The sequence below is a fragment of the Kryptolebias marmoratus genome, linkage group LG11 (genome assembly GCF_001649575.2).
Source record: "Kryptolebias marmoratus isolate JLee-2015 linkage group LG11, ASM164957v2, whole genome shotgun sequence".
Taxonomy (NCBI): domain Eukaryota; kingdom Metazoa; phylum Chordata; class Actinopteri; order Cyprinodontiformes; family Rivulidae; genus Kryptolebias; species Kryptolebias marmoratus.
The window spans coordinates 17728971-17752675 of NC_051440.1; the positions used below are offsets into that span (position 1 = coordinate 17728971).

The following is a 23705-nucleotide window of genomic DNA, read 5'->3' on the forward strand; positions in this document are numbered from 1 at the left end:
CAATAAGACAGGAGGCAAAAAAATATGAATAAAACCCATATCACAAAGACTATGTGGTCTGCTGGAGTTCTGTAACTCTTCCTGAGTTTTTTTTTATTTTTTATTTTACAAACATCTGTAAAATTAAGGAAGCATTCAGAAAGTTTAAAACAGGCAGCTTGAAAAATCCACATTTAGATTATTACTCACAGTTTTTTAGCCTTGAAAGACTCTGCAAACTCCCGAACACTCCGGAGAGAAGCCAGGTTGCACATCATGGCCTCTACTCTTGCTTTGTGCTGTTGAGACACAAAACACAAAACAACGATCATCCCACAGAAAAAGAATAGCAACGAGAATCAAAAGCATTACAAACAGATTATACCAAAAGCAGTTTTTCATCATTTTTTTCCTTTAACATAAAACTATAGGTATAGTCATTAAAAGGCCTAACATTTTAGTCTTAATCCGCTAAACAAACCAGCCAGAGAAGTACAACAGTATGTTTCAAATGTTTTATTTTTTTAACAAAGTGACTCTTACTTTGGGTCTTCACAACGATAGCAGAAACAATACCTCCATTCCACCACAGAAGAGGTTTGATGTTAAAATATTTGTTTTAGCATCAGTTTTTCATCAAAGTTGGAACTTATCTGCGTATAATTTATGGACATAAACACAATATTGTGCTTCCCTGAATTTAAACTTTCCATTTGTTCCTCTAAGACTAATAACTTTCCTGAGTTTGAATTTTACACACATTTAATGGATAAATATCCTTCATGGCAGAGAAGCTCTTCTTTTTGCAGCTTTAAAAGGGATGAAACATAATGCATATGTTAGGGTTTTTTAATCTACCTAATGACTCTCACTTTCATTATGACTCGTAGAAAAAAAAGCAGAAAAGAATGCTGATTCTAGATACAGTCCTGTCTGTCTGATGGTTTTTATAACCCTTTCACAACACAAAACAGCAGGTTTGTGTCTAAAAACTATTTTTCATAGTTTATTGTTGAATCTAATAAATCTGGCAAAAAGTGAAAAAAACAGCCATCTAGCCAGAAACTTAAGCAGCAATGTAGTAAAAGTTTTTATTGGAGGTTTGGGTTTAAATCAAAACATTAAGAGTAAAATCCAATCTTGAAAACAAGTGTCCATCCAAAGAAGCAAGTCAGGTAAAGTTCTACAGGAAAAAAAAGCAATATTTAATTTTATGTAACAGAACAATGAATGTGGAATGTAACTTCCTCCATATCCTCTTTTTCTCTACAACATTGAACTGAAACAAGCAGCGACTGCAGTGCAAATTACATTGTTTCTGAAAGGACTACAAAGGCTGTATAGAACTCTATATGTCGTGCATGCATGCTTTCAGAGTGCATTTGTGTGTACGTGGGGCTCATCTTACACCATATGTTGGGAGACAGGGTGAGGATAGGGGAGGAGAAAAGAAAGATAAATGACTTAAGAAATGAATGCATAGCTGCATTTACACACTGGAGAAGACAAGCTAAATATTCATCATCCTCTTCATCCCGATAAAGCATTCTGCTGCAGGCCAGAGGCCTCAGAAGAGACACGCGAAGGCCTAGAGGGGTATGTCTCTTTAATAATGGCATATAACCATGTTTGTCAAGAGCATCAACTTAGAGCCATCTTCTTTCCTTCTTCTCATCTCGTTTCATATTTATCAGCCCAAGCCTTTAACAAACAAGCTTGGTTCAATCTACCCGTTACATAGGAGCTCACAAGGGACCTTGGCATATGTTAGCACAAGAGCGTGCAGCATGAAGTGAGACGGAGCACGCTGAACTCAGGAAGCATCCCTCATGAATCGCTCTCTAGGTTCCACTCTCTCCTTTGTCCTGCTCGCTATCCCTGAGGAACGCTGTCAGCTCACATAACACCCGGAAGAGCGTTCAGCTCTCCACGCGCCACCGCCACCGCCGCCGCTTCTGCTGCTCCACTGTCAAGCCTTCCCCACCGATACGATACCTTGCACGTGGGCGTCATGTGGGGACGTGTTTCCTCAGCATGTGTGGCTCAGCAAAGCTAAGCATACATGACACTCACAGCAAGGACGTTCCACGGAGCAGCAAGCACAACGAAAACAACAAAGGGTTAAGAGCACCTCTTGATGGAAATGTGATTCTTCAGGCATTTTACAGACACCTTAACTGCCCCAGGGTGTATTTTTACATGCATACACAGGCACACACATGAACACACGTGCACACAACAAATTCAATGTTGTGACTCAAGGGTAAAACCATGCTATCACACCATTATCTATGCCTGAATTATTCTCTTGATGCCACTCTATACCATTATACGGATGCTATTACAGAACATTAAAGGGCTGATTATAACTATTATAGATATGATTATAGGGTACCTGCTTATATGATCTGCACACAGCAGTAATCACAGGTGAGAGGAGACAACTGTCTAATTTAATGACTTATATGTGCAATATGCGTTTATACTTCTAGTCACTTTCACACGGTTCACATATTCACAAGTGAAAAATGGCCATATGTAAAGAAAATAAAAAATATTTGGTCACCTAGTGTTGATACAAGTGCAAGAAGAAATGAAAAACCTTCATACGGTCTGTATGTGAATAAAAAAGCTTCTCAGTTCAGTTTTTAAAAATTAGGCAGTTGTTTCAAACAAGGTCAGGGAGGGCAGCAGTATAATAATTAACGGGTCACTATAAGGCCTCCTCAGTAGGATAGCTTTCCACGTGTGCATGACCAGCAGAGAAGATGAGAGCAGGTGTCAGCTTGACAAACACACATCCACTCCTTTAGAGACGAGGAGAAAAGGGGAAGGAGAGGTAGAGAAACAGGAGACCAGAGGGAGGCTAGAGGGAGGGTGTTAGAGGGGGGCGACTGGAGCAAATCCAGCAGGAAGAAGGTGAGCAGCCTGCTTCCCCGTCCGCCTACCCTCCCCCCTGCAGTTTGAAGTCTTGCGAAGAAAATAAAGTTTATTGCCTGGAAAGAAGAGGGGGGGAGCATGTAAAAAGCATTAAAGCTATGGAGGTGAACAATTAGACAGATGGCCAGGTTTTGGAAGGAGAAGAAGAAAAAAGGGGGTAGAGAAAGACGGGGAGATCGCATGGACACAATCGTTCAGGGTTTTTATGAGAACCCTGACAGCTTCTCGTCTCTTCAAGGACGAAGGAAAAGTGAGAGACAGCAAAGCCTCTCTAGTTAACTCTGGAGCAATCGCTGAGTGTGCAACACCAGAGACCTCAGCTTGGAGTGACAGAGCTTACTGCCCCCAGCTACACTCAACCTATCGCTCGATCTGAAATCCAAAAGAATTATGCATAAAACACAGTTAAATAAGCTTAGCAACATGAAAACTAGACATTGTGGCAAATGTTGTTATGATCAGGACAGAAATCGGATAGATGGGCTTCTGATCAACTCAAGCTGTCACCTCATCAACCCAAAAGAAGAGCTGCCCGTGAAACCTCCCTCTTTCACATGAAGGAAGACAGAAAAGATGCAGACAAATGGTTAACCTTTGCCTGCATGAGTGGAGGCATGTTGCCTCTTGGTGTTTTCCACGTGTGTTGGAGAATGACATGTGGTCCCTGCTGTGGAGAAAGATTGAGAAGGAGTGGAGGGTTGTGGGGGGTGGGGGGGTAGTGCTCTAATACAATTATAACCGGGGCCATCCAATCCAATAAAATGAAGAAGTATTAAAGCAGGGGAGCCCCATCCTGCTCAATAAGACACTGGACCACTCTCTTAACTCCTAAAATACACACATGTAGGCATACTCACACACGCGTCCACAGGTACACACACTTCGCTGACCCCTTTAATGGCACAGCAGCCACCCCTAATGGACGCAAGCAAGTGGAACCGCCAAATAATACACTGTCTTAATGCACTAGGCTCAATCTCATCCCCCACTCCCTTTATCCTTCTCAGACTTCACTCTCACACTTTAACCCCTGTTTCCATCTTCCCTCACCTTGTGCTGCTCACCACCTCAGTGCCCCTTATAGATCACCATGCAGGGGCAACACTTAAGAATCTGAAAGTACCTCTGTATGTACAAAACACTTACCCTCCAGACCCTGCTTAAACCTCAGTCATAAAGACAGGAACAAAAAACAAACTTAGCATTTTTAAAGTGCAAAATGTCTTTATTCCCAGTGATTATGAGACTCCTAATATCAACATAAAGTTAGAGCAAAACAACATGGACGTACCTCAAATGGCAGGTGAAGAGGAAAGGTGTTGTAATGGCAATGAAAGTGAATGAGCAGGGAAGAGACCATGTGAAAAGGGCACCTTATAAAAGCAATTAGAGAAATGACTTTGAGCCCTTCTTCTTGCTCTGCAGATTAGAACGGGCCTCCGAGGGAGGAACGTAGAGAAACTCGGATCTGTGTGACCTTGTCTGCAACACACCCCACTAAATTGGCCATCAGCTTTTAAGACTCATATCATAGATATATATATTTTTAGCAAAACAGAAAAAAAGAGAAAAGAAAGGAGGGGAGAAACTGTGGAATGTGCAGGTCGTACATCATCCTGTCACAATTATGACATTTGTTCATAAATACCAACCAATCTCTTCTCCACCTGGCTAAGTCACATGCACTTGTGCTTATGCATGCGCCACACACCAACAAAGAAATATGGATACACACCACGTGCGGTGTGTATGCGCATCTGAGTCGCAAACTAAACAAACAGTCACATCTGGCTGGGTGCCCCACGAAAGACCTGAGAACTGACCTCCACCCCGACACAGAGGCTGAAAACACTCTCATGCAAGCGAACACGCAAAAAACCGGACACGTTCTGCACATAACAGACACAAGCGCGCACAAACAAACAAATGCCCGCGCGCGTACACATTCCCTTACTCTCTAACGCGCAAACACACCGCAATTAATAGGGAGGCAGGTCTCTGGTGAGGAAGAGAAAGTGCCTGTTCAGCACATACAGGCAGAATATGCAATTTCCTCCAGTTAAGTCTGTATTAAATTGATTTCTTCTTTCTCTGACATGGACTGGGTTTTTCCCCCCTAATGAAAGCTGGATAATCTACAGGTTTTCCCTTTCCTGAAATCAAGTTACAAATCAAGCAATTGCTGGGGCAGATATGGGAAAGGTGAAGGAAGGACATGGGATGATTTTCCAGATGAGAAACATGAAGAATGAGACGCAGACGTGCTGATACTTTTAACACGGACATCACAGACACACACAGGGAAGAAAAAAGGCCAGGTTACAGTTAAAGACTCACTGATATTTCTATTCCACAACAAACAAGGGGCAAGGTGTCCTCGTAAACACAACAATAATAACTGTAACACACTTAATTAGTAAGCACTTCAGTTAGAGGCTACAGAAAATCTACCAATCTCGAGAAAAACATGAACCATTTCTCCTATTATTTTCTTAGCAGTTATTTGCCTTTTAAATGTAAACACAAATGGTTTTAATTTACAGCATACTGACCATTGGCATTTATGCATTATTGAGTAAACAGAGTTTAATTGAAGCAAAGAAATTTATTATTTTTAATTTATTGTCCAGTGAGCTGTTCATGATTACTTAAGGTTTTTCTTTTCTTCTTTTGAGGTGTAAATGTTGCCTTAAATTGTCAAATAAGTTTAATAGGTGTAAAGTATGGATAGTTTGCTACATATCACTCTCCAACTGTCTCTTCCCCGCTATTTTGTTTGTTTGTTTATTTTTTGAATATGTACAAAAGAAAAGAAGAAAAAATGTATAAAATAAATTACAGAGTGAAGCATAATGTCAAAACTTTTGTTCCACAGATTCAAGGGAGCAGATGGAAGCACAAGCTTATTAAAATTCACACTACCCTACCACCCACACAATTTAAACCAATAAAGACTTAAAACAATCCCTAATAATAATCTTTGTGATGTAGCAAAACTTCAATGTCAAATACACCTCAACAAATAATTACATAAATTGTTTTACATAGATGGGTTTCTAAATCAAAATCTTGCATAAAGTGCATTAAATTTAACAAGTTTAGTAAAAACTGGCAAGACTATCAAAAACAATACTGAAAATTAAACTTCAGGGTTTTCATAATTTTCTTATTTTGCTGGATGCAAAACATTTTGTTGTTGGTAAATTTCCAGAAAAATTCTACAAAAATATAAAACCTTCCATTACCTGAAAAACAATCATCATTGTGATGAGCATAAAAAGATTGGAGGAGGGAGTGTAAGAGGATATTTAGATTATCACATACTTAAGTTTGAGGTATTGTGTCCTGGTGTTTGTAAAACTGCAGAAAATGTCTTTACCTTTCAAAAGAGACGGGTCAGTGAAAGAGAAAAATAAAGACAGGAGGAGGAAGAGAGCTCAGGACAGACAGAGAGGCAGAGACAGAGATGGGAAATGAAAAGGACAGGGCGGTCATCATAATTGCAGAGTTTGCTTTTCGGATGCAGACAGACCAGGGCCATGGGGCCTGAGGCAGATATCAGGTTCCACACAAACACACACGTATACACAAACTTATACACGCACCGACACAAACTGGAACACAATCTACGGTCGAGCCAAACAGTGAGGGTTTTCTTTACGGCAAAAGACATCTTATATAATTCTGGCAAAAGAGTTTGATAAAATGTGCAGAAACGTGGTAACATCCAGCTTTCAAGACTAACATTTTTAAGGATCTCGTATCTCAGTTTTCGTATGTCTGCCAATGTGCGTGAGTGTGTGTGTCTATTTCCGCCTCAACTTTTGCTTCTTTTACTTCTTCACCCAGAGCAGAGCCTGATCACATTTACATTAAAAAGAGATGGAGATTTAAATAATGTGTCTATGTTCTCAGAGAGACATCAAGAGATTTTCATCTTTCTCTCCCCTCTTCCTCTCCGTCTCTTCTTCTCCATTTCCTCACCCTCTCCTGCTCCTATCTCCCCCCCTCATCTCACCCACTCTATCTCTGCCAGATTCGCAGACAGTGCACATTTTCCTGCATGTCTTCAGTGTAACCGATACCCCCTAACAACCAGGATTTTAATGCGATCCATATTGCTCCCTAATATTTCAGATCTCCGAATAAGCACTGGCAATTACATATTTACACCCAACTTATTTTGCAATTCTGCACAGGGACTTTAGTGTCTGGCTGAACAGCACAAACAGACTTAGAGGCTGATTACACTGAGGTTAGATTACAACAAAGGAGAAAAAACTCCTGCTGGATCCCCTGCACTTATAGTGTGTGTGTATATATATACATGCAACTTTCTACTTAGGGGTGTCAGCAATAAAGCTCCACTCTCTCAAGTACAAAATAATGTGTTCTTTTCAAGCGTGGCAGTAATGTGATTGCTTTATCTAAACCTTCTAGTTTTAATTTCTCCTAAAATGCTTGTGACTTGTATCATCTCCATTTCCCGAGGCCCGGTATAACACTAAAAACACGGGCAGAAAGGGTTGCGTTTATTCGCCATCGCCACGAACGCACACATCCCTGTGTAGAGATAATAAATTAAGCCTCTTTGATTTTTGCATCAGCTTTATAAAAACAAGCATCACATAACTGAATAGGAAAGGAATCTTGCAATTAGGAAATGCGGAGACCTTTGAAGTGAGTAAGTGTATAATAGGCCTTTTGATGCGGGAGTGTTTTTATTCTCCTCGGGGTTTGGTATTCACTTTGATTAAAAGCCTTTTTGTTTGGCAATATTCTAAAACGCCAACCATTTTCAAGTGTTACAATAGTTTTCTGTAAAAATACAAGAGATTGTGTATTTATCTTGTCTCTCAGCAACATAAAGCTGTTTTCTCTTGTAGGAAGTCACACAGAAATGGTATTGTTTTATCATTAAAATGAACTGACAAAAAAATGAATGTAGAATTTACAACCAGGGGGAAAGGCAGGGGTCACCATCTGATATGTTTATTATTACTGTTGTTGCACTTTTCATACTCAAACACATTCATTACAGCCGAGCGCAGTCGTTTAAGCACCATTTACATGATCTGCCCTGTCTGCTGATAAGGTCATGCTTCTGTTAAAATGTTACACAAATCTGAATAATAGGATTCTCATCATGCATCTTTAGCACGCTGGCGCCTGGTAATAGCCTGAAACAGTCTCGTTGGACGACGTAATAAATGCATCACGTGACCTCAGCAAAGGCCGGCGGGTCAGAGAGCCGCAGATTGTCAACGGACCACTGGTGTGACAGAGAACAAATGATGCCTTGTAAACAAATTGAATTATTACTTTAATTCATGCAGTCTGATTCAATTTAATGAAAGAAAAGTCCTTCACAAGGGAACGGAGGAAAGGAGGAGTGACACCGAGGAGGGAGGGAAGAAAAAGAAGAAGAGAAGGACGTGGTCACATAGCTTTTCCCACCATCACTTTGTCCCCGAATGTCTTTGGCTCCATCAAATGAACGTAACAGCATTAACAATCCTGATTATCTCACAAGAATGTGAGTTGCTTTCTCAAGACACTGATTATTCCTTTTGCCTCTTATCTAAACATATTAAGATTGTGATGAATTGAGTTCGTGCTGGCTGACCTTCTGCCTTGGCACAAACTGAGGGACAATAAAGGAGGAGACACGTTTGAATTTTTTAAATGCACAAACAGAACGTGACAGAGACATTAAGAGATGTTTAGACTGTTGCACAATGGCAAAAAATGCACAAACTGAGGAGGCATAAACAGGCTGAGACCACTTAAGAATCAGCTGGGGACACTTAAGGAGAAAATTTTGTTTCCTTTTTAAAAAGTAAGGTTGTGTTGTCTGAGTAGTCAGTGTGTTGATTGCAGCAGAGTTCCAAATTATCTTTTTCATTCGGCTGTTCCCTTTTCAGGGGTCTCCACAGCGAGTCATCCTCCTCCATCTAGCTCTGTCTTCTGTGTCCTCTGTCCTCCTTCCAACCACCTTCATGTCCTCTCTAACTGCATCCATATATCTCCTCTTTGTCTTTTTCCTGGCAGCTACATCTCTAACATCCTTCTACCAATATACCCACTGTCCCTCCTCTGCACATGTCCAAACCATCTCAGTCTGGCCTCTCTAACTTTATCTCCCAGTCCTTCAACCTGTGCTGTACCTCTGATGACCTCATCCCTAATCCTGTCCATCCTCGTCCCTCCCGAGGAGAACCTCAACATCTTCAGCGCTGTAACTCCAGATGTCCTCATACAACACCACAGCTCCACAAAAGACACAATGAAGTTCTTTCTGACCCTCTCTGTACTTCTCCATCAACATCCTCAAAGCAAAGATGGCATCTGTGGTGCTCTTCCTTAGCATAAAACCATGCTGCTGCTCACAAAAAGTCAGCACTTGTCCAAATCTAGCTTCCATAACTCTCTCCTAGATCTTCATCGTGTGACTCATCAGCTTAATTCCCCTGTAGTTGCTACAACTCTGTACATCAGCTTGTTCTTAAAAATAGGCGCCGTCACACGTCTCCATTCCTCAGGCATTTTCTCACTCTCAAAAATGCCATTGAATTTTTGAGTCAAAAATCTCACTGCCATCTCTATCAGACATTTCTAACACGGCCCTCACAATTTACTCAGTTTTGGAACCGGCATGAGAGATACACTGGCTTGTGCTCCCTAGTGGCTGGTTTGAAGTTCAAAAATATCTCAGTTTGAAAAGCCTGGGAAAGAGTCTAATGGCTACTCAAAGCAATGCCAAAAATGTATTTCTGCAATCTATAAAAGGAAAAAAAAAAACTAAAATTTTTCAGTAGTTTTAGCAAATTTTGTTGTACTACATATTCTAACATCCTGCTACTTTTACATCAGACTATTTTTTAACTAAACTTCCATGTTGCTGAGAGTACAGAGGCTGCTGAGGGTAACCTGTCACTGATCAGCTGCGTCTAACAGGAAGTTCTTCTGTCTCTTTAAGCATCAGTTTTTCCTTCTTATTATTTAACTCATTTGCCTAAGCACTTATTTCTCTTTAATGGGCCCTGCTCTGAGTAGCTGCTTGTTTTACTCTCCAATGAAATTTCTCATTGGTTTTTAAAATTGAGATTAAACTGATCACTCTCTACTGCAGGTTAGATACTGACTACTCACAATATCTACACACAACCCTACTTAAAATAAGTAAAAATTAAATAAATTAATTAAAACATCCCTTTAAATTGGAAAAAAAAATCCAAAATATGTGTAAGCATCTTGTAATGGGCAAATGTAATATACTTATCACTTACAGTCCATCTCATAGCCTTTAAAAATCTGAATTAAACACCAGTATTAAGACTGGTCTAAAGCTGCATTAGCCCTCTCCTCACTTTGCTCCTTAATTCCATCAGAGTAATCCCACGTTATTGCCCTCTAACAGTACCCTAAACGGAGAATAAAAAGTTTGCTTCCCTCTAGCAGTGTATTACCAGGAAACAACAGGCCCTCTCCTCATTAAGTTATAGATATAAATGCTCCAAAGCATGAAATTACCCCCGAGCCTCCCTCTCCAAATAACCTGGTTTGCAAACAAATGATCCGAGCACAAGCAGTAAAAGGCAGATTATTAAAATAATAGGAGGGATTTAAATTTGCATCCTCAGAACAATTCAGCAAAGGACTGTGCAATTACTCCTCCCCTCCTCCTCTGCTCATTCCACCTTTCCACCGGCAAGCCCAGCATCCCTCACACTTTACTGTGTCCATCTGTTCTTTCTAAGAGACACAAGCAGGTTCTGGTATCTTGAGGTGTGTTTGCATTTGTGATCAAATACAGATGCGTGAGTGTTTGGTGTTTTTCTTAACCTTAAAAAAAAAAAAAAAAAACTAAATAATTTGCACCCTTATAGTTAGTTATTTGACTTGGTCCTCTCCCTAACTCCTAACAAAGTATTTCTCACATGCTATGATAAATACCTAACTTTATCCTGAGACAATAACAGTCCCTCCTCCTATACTGAAGTAAATGGGGAGAGACGAGAGTGAGGTGAGCAGGAACGGACGAGGCAAAGGGTGCTCAGGTCTGCATTACCTCTGAGTTATGGCCTCCATTTGCATCTCAATCAGCCTCTTTAGAGAGCCCACCACCTTTGTAACACCCCCATCACACCGTAGCCACCCCAGGTAATCAGGGAGATTTAGGGGGACTGGCAGCCTACTGTGGGCACCCGCTGGCTGGGGTTTGCAGCTCATTCTCAGCCCCTGGTCTCACTAAGGGCCCTCTGGGCCACATCCAAACACTGGAGAATGGCAGCACTTAACAAGACTGAGGGAGACCAAGATCGACGAGCGGCAAGAACAGGCCATAAAACAGAGGGAAAACAAAGCACCCGTGTGATTGTAATAGATCTTCCAGCATAGATGTCTGCATAGAGCTCTGTATCGCTGCCTCATTATAACAGGAGAAAAAAGAACAACTTGAACTTGTGACCTCAGGTGAGAACATTTTATCTTAGAGCGAGGATGGTTCTGACACCCTCCCACTGCACCCCTGCAGCAAAAACCAGTTGGTAATGGAAGTACCTGCACCACACACACACAGCTACATGGTGTGATTTGCAGAAAGCAAATGCTCCACTTGAGAGTTGCCTCTCTAGTTAGCGCTGTCTCATGGCTGAACCCTGCTAAGGTATTATTACCTACAGTGAGCCCTATTGATATTGTGACTCCGGCATCTGTTCACCTCCTTGTTACTGCCTGGACCACAGTACAGTGTCCTATCTGACTGTGTGCATGGCTTGTTTTAGTGTGTGCATGTGTGTGTGTGTGTTTGTGTATCTAAGACCTCAGGGCTGCAGAGTAGTCACTGCACACAGAAGAAGACAACAGGCTAAGGAAGCTAATAGAGAAACATTCAACACACCAGAGGCCTAATCAACTGTGAAGGACACGTACCCATAGGTCCAAATCCCTTCCTTACACAAACACTCAGGCCTTCCTTTCCCACTCTAATCTCAGTGATACTCAACACTGCCTACAATCATACCACATTGCACAAAATCTTTCTTAGTAAACCTTGTAAAAAACAACAATAAAAGACAGGGTGAGACTGAAAACTAAACTTTAACTGCAAATACAGATGGTTCAGGTGAGCAGAAGAAAAAAAAGGTGTGTGTGTGTTTGGTGGGGGTGGGGTGAGGGGGGGTTGACCAGGGAGAGTGAGAGCTGAATGTGGAGAGATCCAGGATGAGGAGCTGAGCTTCAGTTATCAGAATCAAATATTAGTGGGGGGAAAAAACTGGGAAGTGGGCAACATTAATCAAAGTGTTCACCTAGTGGGCAGCCATATGGCAGATCAGCACGCCAACAGAGCAAACTTGCTGATCTTCAGTAACCGAGTGCAATTAATTCCACTGGCTGCATTCATCTCTCCCTCACACGTTGAAGGAAGGGAGGTTGAATAAAAAGAGAGGGAACAGAGGAGGGTTTGTTATGGCTCTTTACTCTTCCACCTCAACTCTTTTTTTTTCCTCTTCTTCTTCTTCTTTTTTCTCTCACAGAGCAGAAGAATCAAACCTGGGTGATGAATGAGGTGGACACAAGGGCCTCAGGTAGCTCCTGTGGCAATGCTGAGGGGAGAGATGTGGGGTGGGACATAAAAAGTGAGAATTAGGAAGCTAAGAACAGGATACATTGGTGGGGAGAGAATTATCCTATTTCTAAGATTTATCCTTAGCTTTTGTAAGGCTTAAGAAGCTTTTTTATGTTTCTTTAAATTATCTTCAAAGACTTTTTGTCAAATGAACACTTTAGTTTAAACCTTTTTCTTGCCTCTGTTTAGCGACTGCAAGACAAATTATTAAGGTGAAAGCAAAGCAGAAATGTAAAAGTCAAGAATCCACCACAGTTAGTTTAAGACACGTTCAAGAATGCAAGCAAAATATTAAATTGTATTATTGTAGCTTTCTCAAGGTAGGACAAACACAACATGGTGCCATTTTCCCACTTTTCAAAGCTAATGTTTTACTAATTAAAATCTTTGAAGACGATTTATAATTTTGTAAATCGTCTTTGCAGTTGAGTCACAAAAATATGCAGATTACTCTCAAACTCTTAATAAATTTAGATTAAAGTATTTCTCTGGAACATTAAACAAATTACAATCTTTTTATTGATAATATATCATGTCATTAAAATGTAAATTAAAATAACATGATAATGATAAGTGACGTTCCTTTCAATCGTGACTCTTTTTTTTTTTAAAGATAGCAAAAAAAACTTCATATTAAAAAAAAATGGTAAAGAAAACACGCAGACCACACAGACACCATCGTGCCTCTCATCCCTCTTTTGTTTTTTTTGTGAAAAATTTGCGTCTCCCCTGGCACTTAATACAAACTCATTTCCCTTAGCCTCAATTTAGTAAAACTGACTCCTCCAAATGAGGGGTGAATGTGTAGTATTCCCCCGGCCCTCCCAGCTATCTCATCCTTACAAATATACTGCAAATGCTATCTCATGTCCATTTGTAAGTCAGCGCATCCCATAGGCCCAGCCACTATACCACCCATACCAATAACATAAATGACTGTGGTGGACGGCTTCATTAGGGCAGCAATGCCCCTCTGCCCCCCCGTAATCAGGGCATTTTCCTCGTTCACAGTGGGATGCCACTTTATGGTCCAAGCGGGGCTCTGTTAATGAGGACGAGCACATGTCTGCATTGCCTGTCTAGTCAGTTTTGCAATATCTGTAGCTTGGACTATTATAATCACATGGTTTTTTTTTTGATGAGTTATACTCATTATAAATCAAATACAATAAAGTCATAAAATAACAAATACAACCATCAATTATTAGAAGAAACATTATTATTTAGCAAAGCAACTAAATTGCATTTGGGAATGAGAGAAATTTTTTTTAGATGTCTTAATCTCCAACGAGACTACTCACTGTGATTAAAGGAACGTGGCTTTAAACCTGTATGATCACTGCTGAATTACAGCAAATGTCACGCCAAATTCTGTTCCAAAGTTCCCACAAATGCTCTGCTTTTTCACATTCTGCTCTCGGCCCACTCAATCTTCTCAATCCCCCCTCTCCACACCTCTGATCCCTCGCTGTCCCCGACTTTCCTTCTTTCCATCATCCCCTCTTCACTCCCAGGCCTCGTTGACATTAACCTGGAGCACTCACATTTTCCCATGGTTCTCCGTGTTACTCTCCACATGTCAGAGCAGGAGGCTTTATGGCCCACATCCATCAGCGTCACATGCCAGGATTTATGGGAGATGGAGTCCAAACTCAATAGCTCTGAATCAGTCTTGATGAATCCGACCCCTGGGCCGCTGTGTGATTTAATACATGAGCATCTTAGCCCCTCACCCCCACTCCTATGTCCGCCCCTCTGCTCACTTATATTCTGCTCCCCCCTTTATCTCTCGTGATTTTTCTCCTCATCACATCAGTTCAGTCTTTCCAGTTGGCCCCAGGTGTCTCTTCATTGTCATTCATTCACTAGAATAAAGGGCACTAAAAAGTTTCTTCAAAACATTTAAAGATCTGAGAACATCAAGCAAATTAATCCACTAAATATGAAAGGGAATCAACCGTTTTCACACAACATGTGAGTACAAGTTTGTGGCAAAATGCTTCATTTTAGTTCATAATGTGGCAGAAAAACAAAAAAACAAACAACATGTGTTCAAAGTCACACCTTGATCGAAATCCCACTTCTCTTTAGTGTACAAGAACTATTTTTTAATTCTATTTCTTACACTTTGCTAAAGCAATTTTTGCTCTCGACAGAGTTATGGCCGTTTTGATCAACCTTGAAAATGATGTTATGCACGACACTGTTAGGTCACACAAGATGTGACTGCGTTCAGAAAATGTGTTGAGGATGACTTTCAGCTACTGCCACTCCAAATTTTATCTCTAAATCTCTAAAATTGGCTGAGTTATAGACATTTTTGTATGCTAAGGTCGCTTAGTTGTGGGGGCCACCGAGAATGAGGTTGACTTCAAACATTAATCAGTTGCAGATGTACATCTAATGATTATGTTTTAATTTTATTAATATCTATCCACTGATTGATGAGATATTTTGCTAATACCAGACAAACAAACACACACACATACGGGCACACAAACATTATTGCCTTCTGTCGCGATCGATAAATATGGCCTCATATCAGACAAGCTTCAGTCAACTCCAATGAAACAAACTCAAGAGAAACCCAGCTTTATAAGCCTACACAGGTACTCCTGCTAACCTATGACAGGAAAATCAGTGTTTGGTAAAAGAACTTAAAAAACAGTAATTTACTTAAATATTCCTCAAGTTTTGACAGGCCCAGGATAAAAAAAATTAAAAAGTGTCCAACTCCGGTGACAGCACAAACTTAGAACAAACCAAAGTTTGAGCCACCTTGCTTCGATCTCACGGTCCACAGCAGAATTAATCAGCAGAGCCGCGGTGGTCTACATATAGGACTGTGACTTAGGGAGTTAGTGGTCAGAGGTTAAGCTGTGTTCATTGGTTTACAGCAGGCTTTATTACAGCGTTATTTGATATATTTACCAACCCAGTTCACCTTCGAAACCTGTTTCTTTATAGAGCTGGTTTTCTAAAAGTTGTTCGGTATACACACACACACACACATCTACACAAACACACTTCTCAACTGGAGGATGTGAAATAATATTGCCCTGCGGCCCCCCAAACAGGTCTGAACCCTAATAAATGCTTTACACTCTGAAAGAAACAGTGAGGTAGCTGCGACACCTCTGAGCCTCCCTCGGCGTTCACACACACACACACACACGGAGCTGAGGCTGGTCACAGGTCAGGAGAGCTCGTAGCTCTCTGTGGTAAAGGGGAGCATAGCCGCTTGAACCTGTAATATGCTCCTCTCTCCCCAGGTGCCACTTGTTGGGGTTTTAGTGCAGGGGAAATTACACCTGCTCTCTGTGTGTCAGTGCCGGTCTCAGGCTGAAACTGCACCCATAAACACACAGCTAAACCTGAGCGGGGACTCAAAAGGAACCGCACAACAGATGAAGCACACGCAAGTCTTCCAGAACACCACTGATCAACAAAACATTTTTCCGTTATGTGATTCACGCATCATTAAAATGCAGGCTTGGAAATAAAAGCAGCCCATACAGCACTAACAGATTAACAGCCCTACTCTCCATCCGCGATTCCTTTGGGAGAGCCGGCTCAGTGGATGAAAAGAGAAACGGATATGACCTGGCGTTTCCATCCAAACAGCAGGTGTGGTGTAAAAATAGCTCAACATGGGGGTTTTATTTATACTGTAGACACAAGATCAATAAAGCCATGTAAGATTTGGATACATTATTTCTGTACTGTAGGTCTGAGCTTTTGCACGTGTGCTGGCTTAATCACGGTTAAAACGGGGTTTGGCTTTTTAATCATGAAAATGTACCACAAAAATAAACACAACATCTAGCCTACTCTGCAAGTCACCTGCGAGCTGAAAGATGATCACTGATATGGGGCAGGAGAGAATGAAACTAATAAAAAGGCAGTGTATCACAAGTATCGCAGTTAAGCTCGAGTCACGTGGCGGCAACTACGCCACAACTGTGGTGTTCTCTAAATGAATCCTTCTCGTCCCGTGCTTGATTTATGGACCTGTAAAAACACACGTTGTTTTTAATCTACCGCTGCCTGAATCTGCTTCACTAATGAAATGTGGTTCTGTGTGTGTGCATGTGTGTTTGTGTGTGTTTGTGTGTGTTTGATAATTATGTAGCTGCTGAAGTCTGAGGCTTTGAGCATGAATTTTCTTTTCTGATAAATATGCATCCAGTTACACAGACTGATTAAGTTGTAAACTAGTGTTAACTCAGTGTCAAACCACATACGAACACACAGATATGCATACTTATATGTGCACATTTATACACACACACACACGCACAAACATGCACACAACTTCCCAGAAACTAATGATAGCCATGCCTGGAGCGGAGTTGTTTGAGAGCCTGAAGCAGTTTGCTTGTATCAATCCTGTCTGCAGAGAACTTACTATAAACACAAAACAAGGATCTGAGGCTCAGTCACAACAGAAAAATAAAATAAATGAAAGAAATCTAATTTTATTAGAGTCACAAAACATTATTTGAGGGAAAAGTTTGTATAATTCTTCTCAAAGAAGCTACAGTACAAGCTGGCACCAAAAATGTTTTTAACCTTGTAGATATTTCATTATTCTTTTACATCAAATGTATCAAACTATTTCATAAGTCCTAAGGGTAGACAAACAGAACTCATTTAAACATATGACCTCATGATCCACACTGTCATTAATTGAGAAAAAAATAAACAGTTGTTTAGTTTCAGTGGTTACTAAACACGTTTAGTTGGTTATTTCAAATACTAAAAAGAAAGGTTCCCATCTTTTTGCCACTCGCAAGCTGTGGAATGTTCTATATTTAATATTTCTTTTTGCAATAGATGAAAAACTTGATTCTTGTTCTCCATGTGTAGGTCTTTGTGAAAATCTGATGACGTTTTCTGTCATATTAGAGCAGAAATATAACAGGACTTTAAAGGGCCTGTAAGCAACTCTGCATACTGATGTTTAGTTAAATAATAAAAACAAGCTAAAGCTACACATTTATGGTGTAAAATGTAATTAAAAGTTAATAAATTTATAATTTTTTTTTTAAATGCCATATCTCACCCCAACTTCATCTATTAAAAAAAATTGTTTTACTCTGTTTTTTTCTCTTCTTTTCCCCAACTATATGTGTTAAATGCATTCAGACATGCATTCTTCCACTCATTAATTTCACATGTTATGCAGAGTTTGTTCTTGATGGATTACAAAAAAACTCTTCCGTGAATCGCTATGTTATCGTGGTGGAGGACTTTGTGTGCCTGAATGATCCTGGGAGCTAAGCTGTTGGGAGCAATTTGTCCCAGTGGGGTCTTCCAAGACAGACTGGTCCTGGGTGACAGGCCAGACAGAGCGGTTCAAAAATACTTGTATGGATAAAAGACAGCAAGGAACTTGATGTCCCTTGCCTGGATGTGGGTTACCGGGGTCTCACCCTGGAGCCAGGCCTGGGGGAGGTGCTCATTAGTGAGTGCCTGTTGATGGGGCCTCTACCCATGGGGTAGAGCTCAGCCTGGATGAGCTACATGGGCTCGCCTTCCTGTGGGCCACACCTCCTGCAGGAGGGGCTATATAGCAGCCGAAGGCAGGGGCCTTGGTGCTCTGACCCTAGCTTACCAAAGCTGGCTCATGGGATGTGGAATGTCACCTCTCTGGTGGAGAAGGAGCCTGAACTGGTGCGTGAGGTTGACATATACCAACTAGGTATAGTTGGGCTGACCTCAACGCACAGTTCAGGTTCTGGGACCAATCTCCTTGAAAGGGGGTGGATCTTATTTCACTCTGGAGTTGCCCATGGTGAGAGGCACCGGGCTGGTGTGGGGCTACTTATAGCCCCCTAGCTTGGGACCTTGGCATTAGATTTTTCCCTGGTGGATGAGAGGGTAGCTTTTCTGCACCTTTGGGTGGGGGAACAGGCTCTCCCTGTTGTTTGTGCCTATGTGACGAACTGCAGTTCAGAGTACCCAGTCTTGTTGGAGTCCTTAGCGAGGGAGCTGGAAGATGTCTGGGGAAGACCCAGGGCATGCTGGAGAGACTATGTCTCTCAGCTGGCCTGGGGACAACTTGGAGCCCTCCTGGAAGAGCTGGAAGAGGTGATTATGGAAAGAGATGCTCAAGATGCTGTCCCCGAGATCCAACTTTGGAACAACGGACGGATGGATCCACAAATACCATATACATTTAATCAGTCTTTTCCATCTTGTATGAACTTCCTTCTGGTCTGAAAATTTGTGCTCAATTCAAACTACGCTAAAGATGGTAAAAAAAAAAAGCACAGAATGATAACAGATAAATGTTATAGCCTTGTTTCCAGATGGTTTCTACAATCAACATTACTGTGTTTTCTTGTTTTGGCAGACATCAGATAGCCTCAGTCTATTTTGGCTGCATTTTATTACAAGTGGCTCATCTCTTGATTTGAAACAGAGTGTGTGCTGGACTTGTCTCTCTATGGTCAGCACTTCTCAGACTTCAATAAAAACATTTTCTACTGGCAGACAGAGGAAGAGAGAAAGAGTGAAAGAGATCCAAGCAACCTCTCACCTCTCTCATCATAAGAAGCCTTCCTCCCAGGGCTATGAGCACTCCTTCACACAGAAAAGTAAAAAGAGAGAGGGATGAGAATCTGTCAGGTTCAAACAACAAAGAGGTGCTGTCTTATACATCCTTCCTCAACCTGTCCCCTTCAGTGGCAGTGACATCATTTAAATCATTTAAATCCTCTCCAACATGACCTATGGCGAGTGACCCATCATTCGAACGCTCACACCTCCTTGTGAGACAGCTGCTGAACTGCTTATTTGGCAGAAAATACCAACCGGCTAACTATGTGATTTATTCAAAATTATTCCTCCACGGTGCTCCTTCACTCAGAGCGTTTGCCCATAGTTCACTGTGGTCCAGGCAATTAGGAGCAGGCGCAGGCCACACCTCTCCAGGAGACGGAGCACCTGGCTACAGCAGACAGACATAAGGAGGAGCAGAGCCGAGCGGCGCGCAGCTTTTCCGTGATGGGCTGGAATAACTAAGCAGAGCAGAGAGGGAGAGGGAGAGGGTGAAGAATGCAAGCAAGGCACTTTAGGATTCATTTAAGTTCCCCATCTCCCTGGTCACTTTATTAGCAGTCTGGGAAGAGTGATGCATGTCCCAAAGCTATGCAAAATGCATAATCAAGCATTTAAATACGCGCCATGTGGATGGGTGTGTGCATGTGTGTGCACCTGCGTGTGCATACGTACCAAACTTTTGGAGTGTATTACATACATGCACAATCACGCACACTCACAAAATGCTTACTCCTGTAAAACTTCAAGGTATTCAACTCTTACACTTTTGTACTAACACTTTATACCACACTTAGCCTCCTTTAGTATTCCCAAAAGCTGCATTGGAACGGTCGCCTGTGTAATGTAAAGAAAATCTCAGTAATGTATTACAGTAAATCCTTTTACGGTTCCTGAGCCTTACGTGTGGTTGCATTTTTGTGAAATCAGAGCTGGGTAAATTTGAGTTTGAAAAAAAAAAACAGAGTTTTCTTCTCATACTGAAATCGCAGTTGCAACCTCTTCCAATCCATCGTTTCTGCTGTTTCGGTGTCAAGTTGAGACAGAAAGCAGTTGACGACGAAGGGGCCTTTTTATTCCCTGCTCAACAACAGACTGCGAGTAGAAAACAAACAAGCAAATAAAGAGAGATGGGAAGGTCCCCCTTGAGAGGCAGATGCATGATACCAATATGTGAAGAAAGAGACTGATTTTTTTTTAAGGGCCTTATCCTGAAAACAAGGCAGAACTGCTTCTCCTTTAGTGATTTAAAGGAAACAACCAAGAAGTGAACTGGCAGAAGAGGAGGTGAATAAGCAGATGTGGCTGGTAGCGTAACCTTGTTTTTATGTCGAGCGTGAAAAAAACTTTTCTTTTAGTGAGGGTGCAATAATATTTAAGATGGTTGTGAAATCATATTATTAAAAAAATAAAAGCTTAAGTTTAAATCTAGGAAGAAATAAAAATGACTAACTATGATCTACTGGGCTTTATGGAAGACTGGAGAGTCCTACAGGCCTGCTCATTGACCTGGGAAATGGGCTGCAATTTCCTTGATCATTTTAGGAAAGAAAAGAAGAAAAAGTAGCACGGAACCAAAAGGTGAGGGGAGAAGGGACACGTCTTAAGGTCCTTCTCGGGGATATAAAAAAAGGTCTTAGTGTGAGGGAGGACTGATGACAAAAAGAGCAGCATCCTGAGGCCCTGAAGGGGCTGCAACTAACCAGGTCAGCATTTCACATGTGTCACTTCCTGTTGGCCTCAGCGAGAGGAGCGTGGCTGTAGTGTGGCATGGCACGGTGGCCGGCGGGGCAGAGGGCCTGTCAGGCTGACACATGAGGTTATGCAGCAGGCAAACGAACAAAAACAGGCACATATTCACTACTACCCCTCTCCGAACCAGTGGAATTCCGGTTAAAGGTAGAGTGACAAAAGGCAGAGAAGCTTCTAAGAAAAGATTTGCTTTAAAATGAACACTGTCATGAAAAGAAGAGGCGTTCTGGAAGAAGGGAGGAACCTCTCTTGAACTTTCCACCTCTTATTGTTGTATGTGGGCCATGACACATAAAACACGTGGCATCATCTTATAAATCATAATCAGTAAAGCAAGTGTAAACCAGTATGAAGGCACAGGAGCAGCTGGAATATCTTCTCCTCTGATCTGTTTGAAGGCCGTTCTTCAGTTCAGCTTCGTAAAGATCCAGTCTCCTTAAATAAAATATTTATTCCAGCAAACAACCCAGCAAAAGAATACATCCCATATTTATATATTTTGCCTGTACGAATGACTGTTGCAGATCAGCTCTCTGTCTGCCTGTCCTGCGCTGCCTCTATGGCCTGTGTTAATGTTGCTGTTTGACATTGCAAGCAGCAGGCTTTTTTTTTTCCTCCCAGCAGCCTCAGCGGACACTGAGCTTTAGCCTAATTGGTTCCAGAGCAGACCCTGACAGAACTCTCCTCAGCGGCATGCAGCCATATTAATACCCCCTGCCACACACAGACACACACATAACAAAAACAAGCACAGCAATCAGTAACTAACTCACTAATTAACGCCCTTACAAAGCATCTCATTAGCATGTGCTGTAGAAAAAGGACAGTGAGGGAAATGAGCATTTTGGATTAACAAAAAAGGAATGAAATTACAAAATAAGACCACGAGACACGTGTGTACTGTATTCCACTCAGGGGCCAAGGGCCTTGGTTGGCCCACCAAGCAGCCCACCGCTTCTCAGGGGAGTCCATTACAACTCTCAGAGGAGGACATCGGCAGAGGAGATAAGCATAATTTTAAAGGCAATCAGGAAAAATAAATCTCTGGCACGCAGGCAACACTTTAGTTGTTAACCAGCGACTTAACCTGCATGTACTGTGAGCGGAATGGGAGATGGATGGGTTAGGGGCTCGGAGAAAACAGCATGTAGTTACAGCAAGGATCAAAGGCCAAGAGCAGCAGAGTTTAAAGGTTTGCACAACAGGAGATGAATTTTAAAAAAAAGATCTTATCGGATACTAAATGCACTGTAATTAAAGGGATAGTTCAAATCTTTCAAAGTGAAGTTTTGTGAACAAATAATATCTTGGAATAACATGGAACAGACGGGTTTTAAAATGACCTTAGCTTGGAAATCTAGAATCAGATTATTTAGTTAACAGCTAGTCTGAGTGGAGCCAAGACCAAAGCAGACTTCTGCTGCATTAAAACAACTCTAATCTCAACGATTTCATCACTGTTCATGCAAACACTGTTTTATAAATCTTTACACCGCTGTCATTTTGGCAAAGACAGCCAGAAGTGCTACAGACAGCTGCTGCTGCCGCCACTGTTTGCACCTGCAAAGAACCATACAATTTAATGAAAATAATCTTGCAATCCCAAACTGACAGAAATGTAGAGGGCTATAACATAACATTTGGATGAACCAGAGTTAGTTTTTTTCCTGTTAGCTCAATAATCCCATCAAAGTTAAACTATTTCTCCAAACTGACGCTTTATAAGAAACGATCTACAACAGGTAAGATATTAATTGTTCAGAATTTTTCCACAGAACCCCTCTTCAAAAGCTGTAACTTTAATACTGCTAATATATTTGATAAAGTTTTAGAGTTTGTACATGTTTTTTGGTTTTGTGTAGCATATCTACGAGCATTTTGTCTCTGTGCACACATGACAAGCTTCTCCTCAGCACACTTCTGCCGCTTAATACCCTGGTTTTACTGTTGCTTCATCACAGCCTATAAAAGCAGCACCTCTTGAACCTTATGAAGGCAGCCAGCATTGAGCTAATTGTAAAACACAATCACAGGGTAAATGTTTATCCCCTCCCTGCCACTCTTAACTCCTCTAATGAGCCTCTTGGAGGGGTTTCAACTCACGGCTCCAAAAAGCTAAAGAGAAAGTAACACAATCTGCTCAGACGGAGCCCGGTTCGAGTGAAGAGATGCAACTAAAGTTTCAACATAAAAACAAGACCATTAAAAAAGAAAAATGACCAGTTCAGTGTGTCGAAGATAAAAATAAACGCTTCTAAGTTGATGATTAGGTACATTAGTTACGAGACGGACTTTTCTCTTCCAGGAATGTTCCATTAAGTGTATTGTTCTGTTCTGGACTCTAACAGCAGAACACAGAGAGATTGGCTGGGAAGGATGAGCCCTCTGACCTTGCACTTCCTAGCCGTCCTGACCTGCCCATTATCCATCGCCGACCTCACTATTATACCCACTGTCAGTACACGGTGCCGCACTGAACCGCACCGCCCTGAGCTTCGAGCGAGCAATCACTCTCCCCTCCGAGCGCCACCGCCAACCCACTCAGTCAGACACAGAAAAAAAGAGTCAGAGAAAGAGAGAGATTCGAGTAATAGTAAGCAGATAGTTGGAGGTCAGAGGTCTCCTACAATCGGGACAACTGCTCCACTCCTGGCAGCCAGAGCGGAACTCTGGAAGGGACCTGGAAGTAGATATGGTGACCTTTTCTACAGAGGACCCCAAAATATACTCACTTATCAAAATGACCTTAACATAGGAGCATGGGAAGGTAAGCAGAGGCCATCCATCATCTTAAAGATTAATCCTCCTCTCTATTCTTCTCGTGAATCTATTAATAATG

At 41.5% G+C, this 23705-nt stretch overlaps 1 protein-coding gene across 1 annotated transcript in view; it reads right to left on the reverse strand.

Annotated features, from left to right (window-relative positions):
- The window catches only part of wwox (WW domain containing oxidoreductase), a 126607-nt gene that overhangs the window by 87413 nt on the left and 15489 nt on the right, over window positions 1-23705 (reverse strand). The window contains exon 6 of the mRNA XM_017406043.3: window positions 190-278. Within this exon, the coding sequence (XP_017261532.1) occupies window positions 190-278 (89 nt within the window). The remainder of the gene's footprint in view (window positions 1-189; window positions 279-23705) is intronic.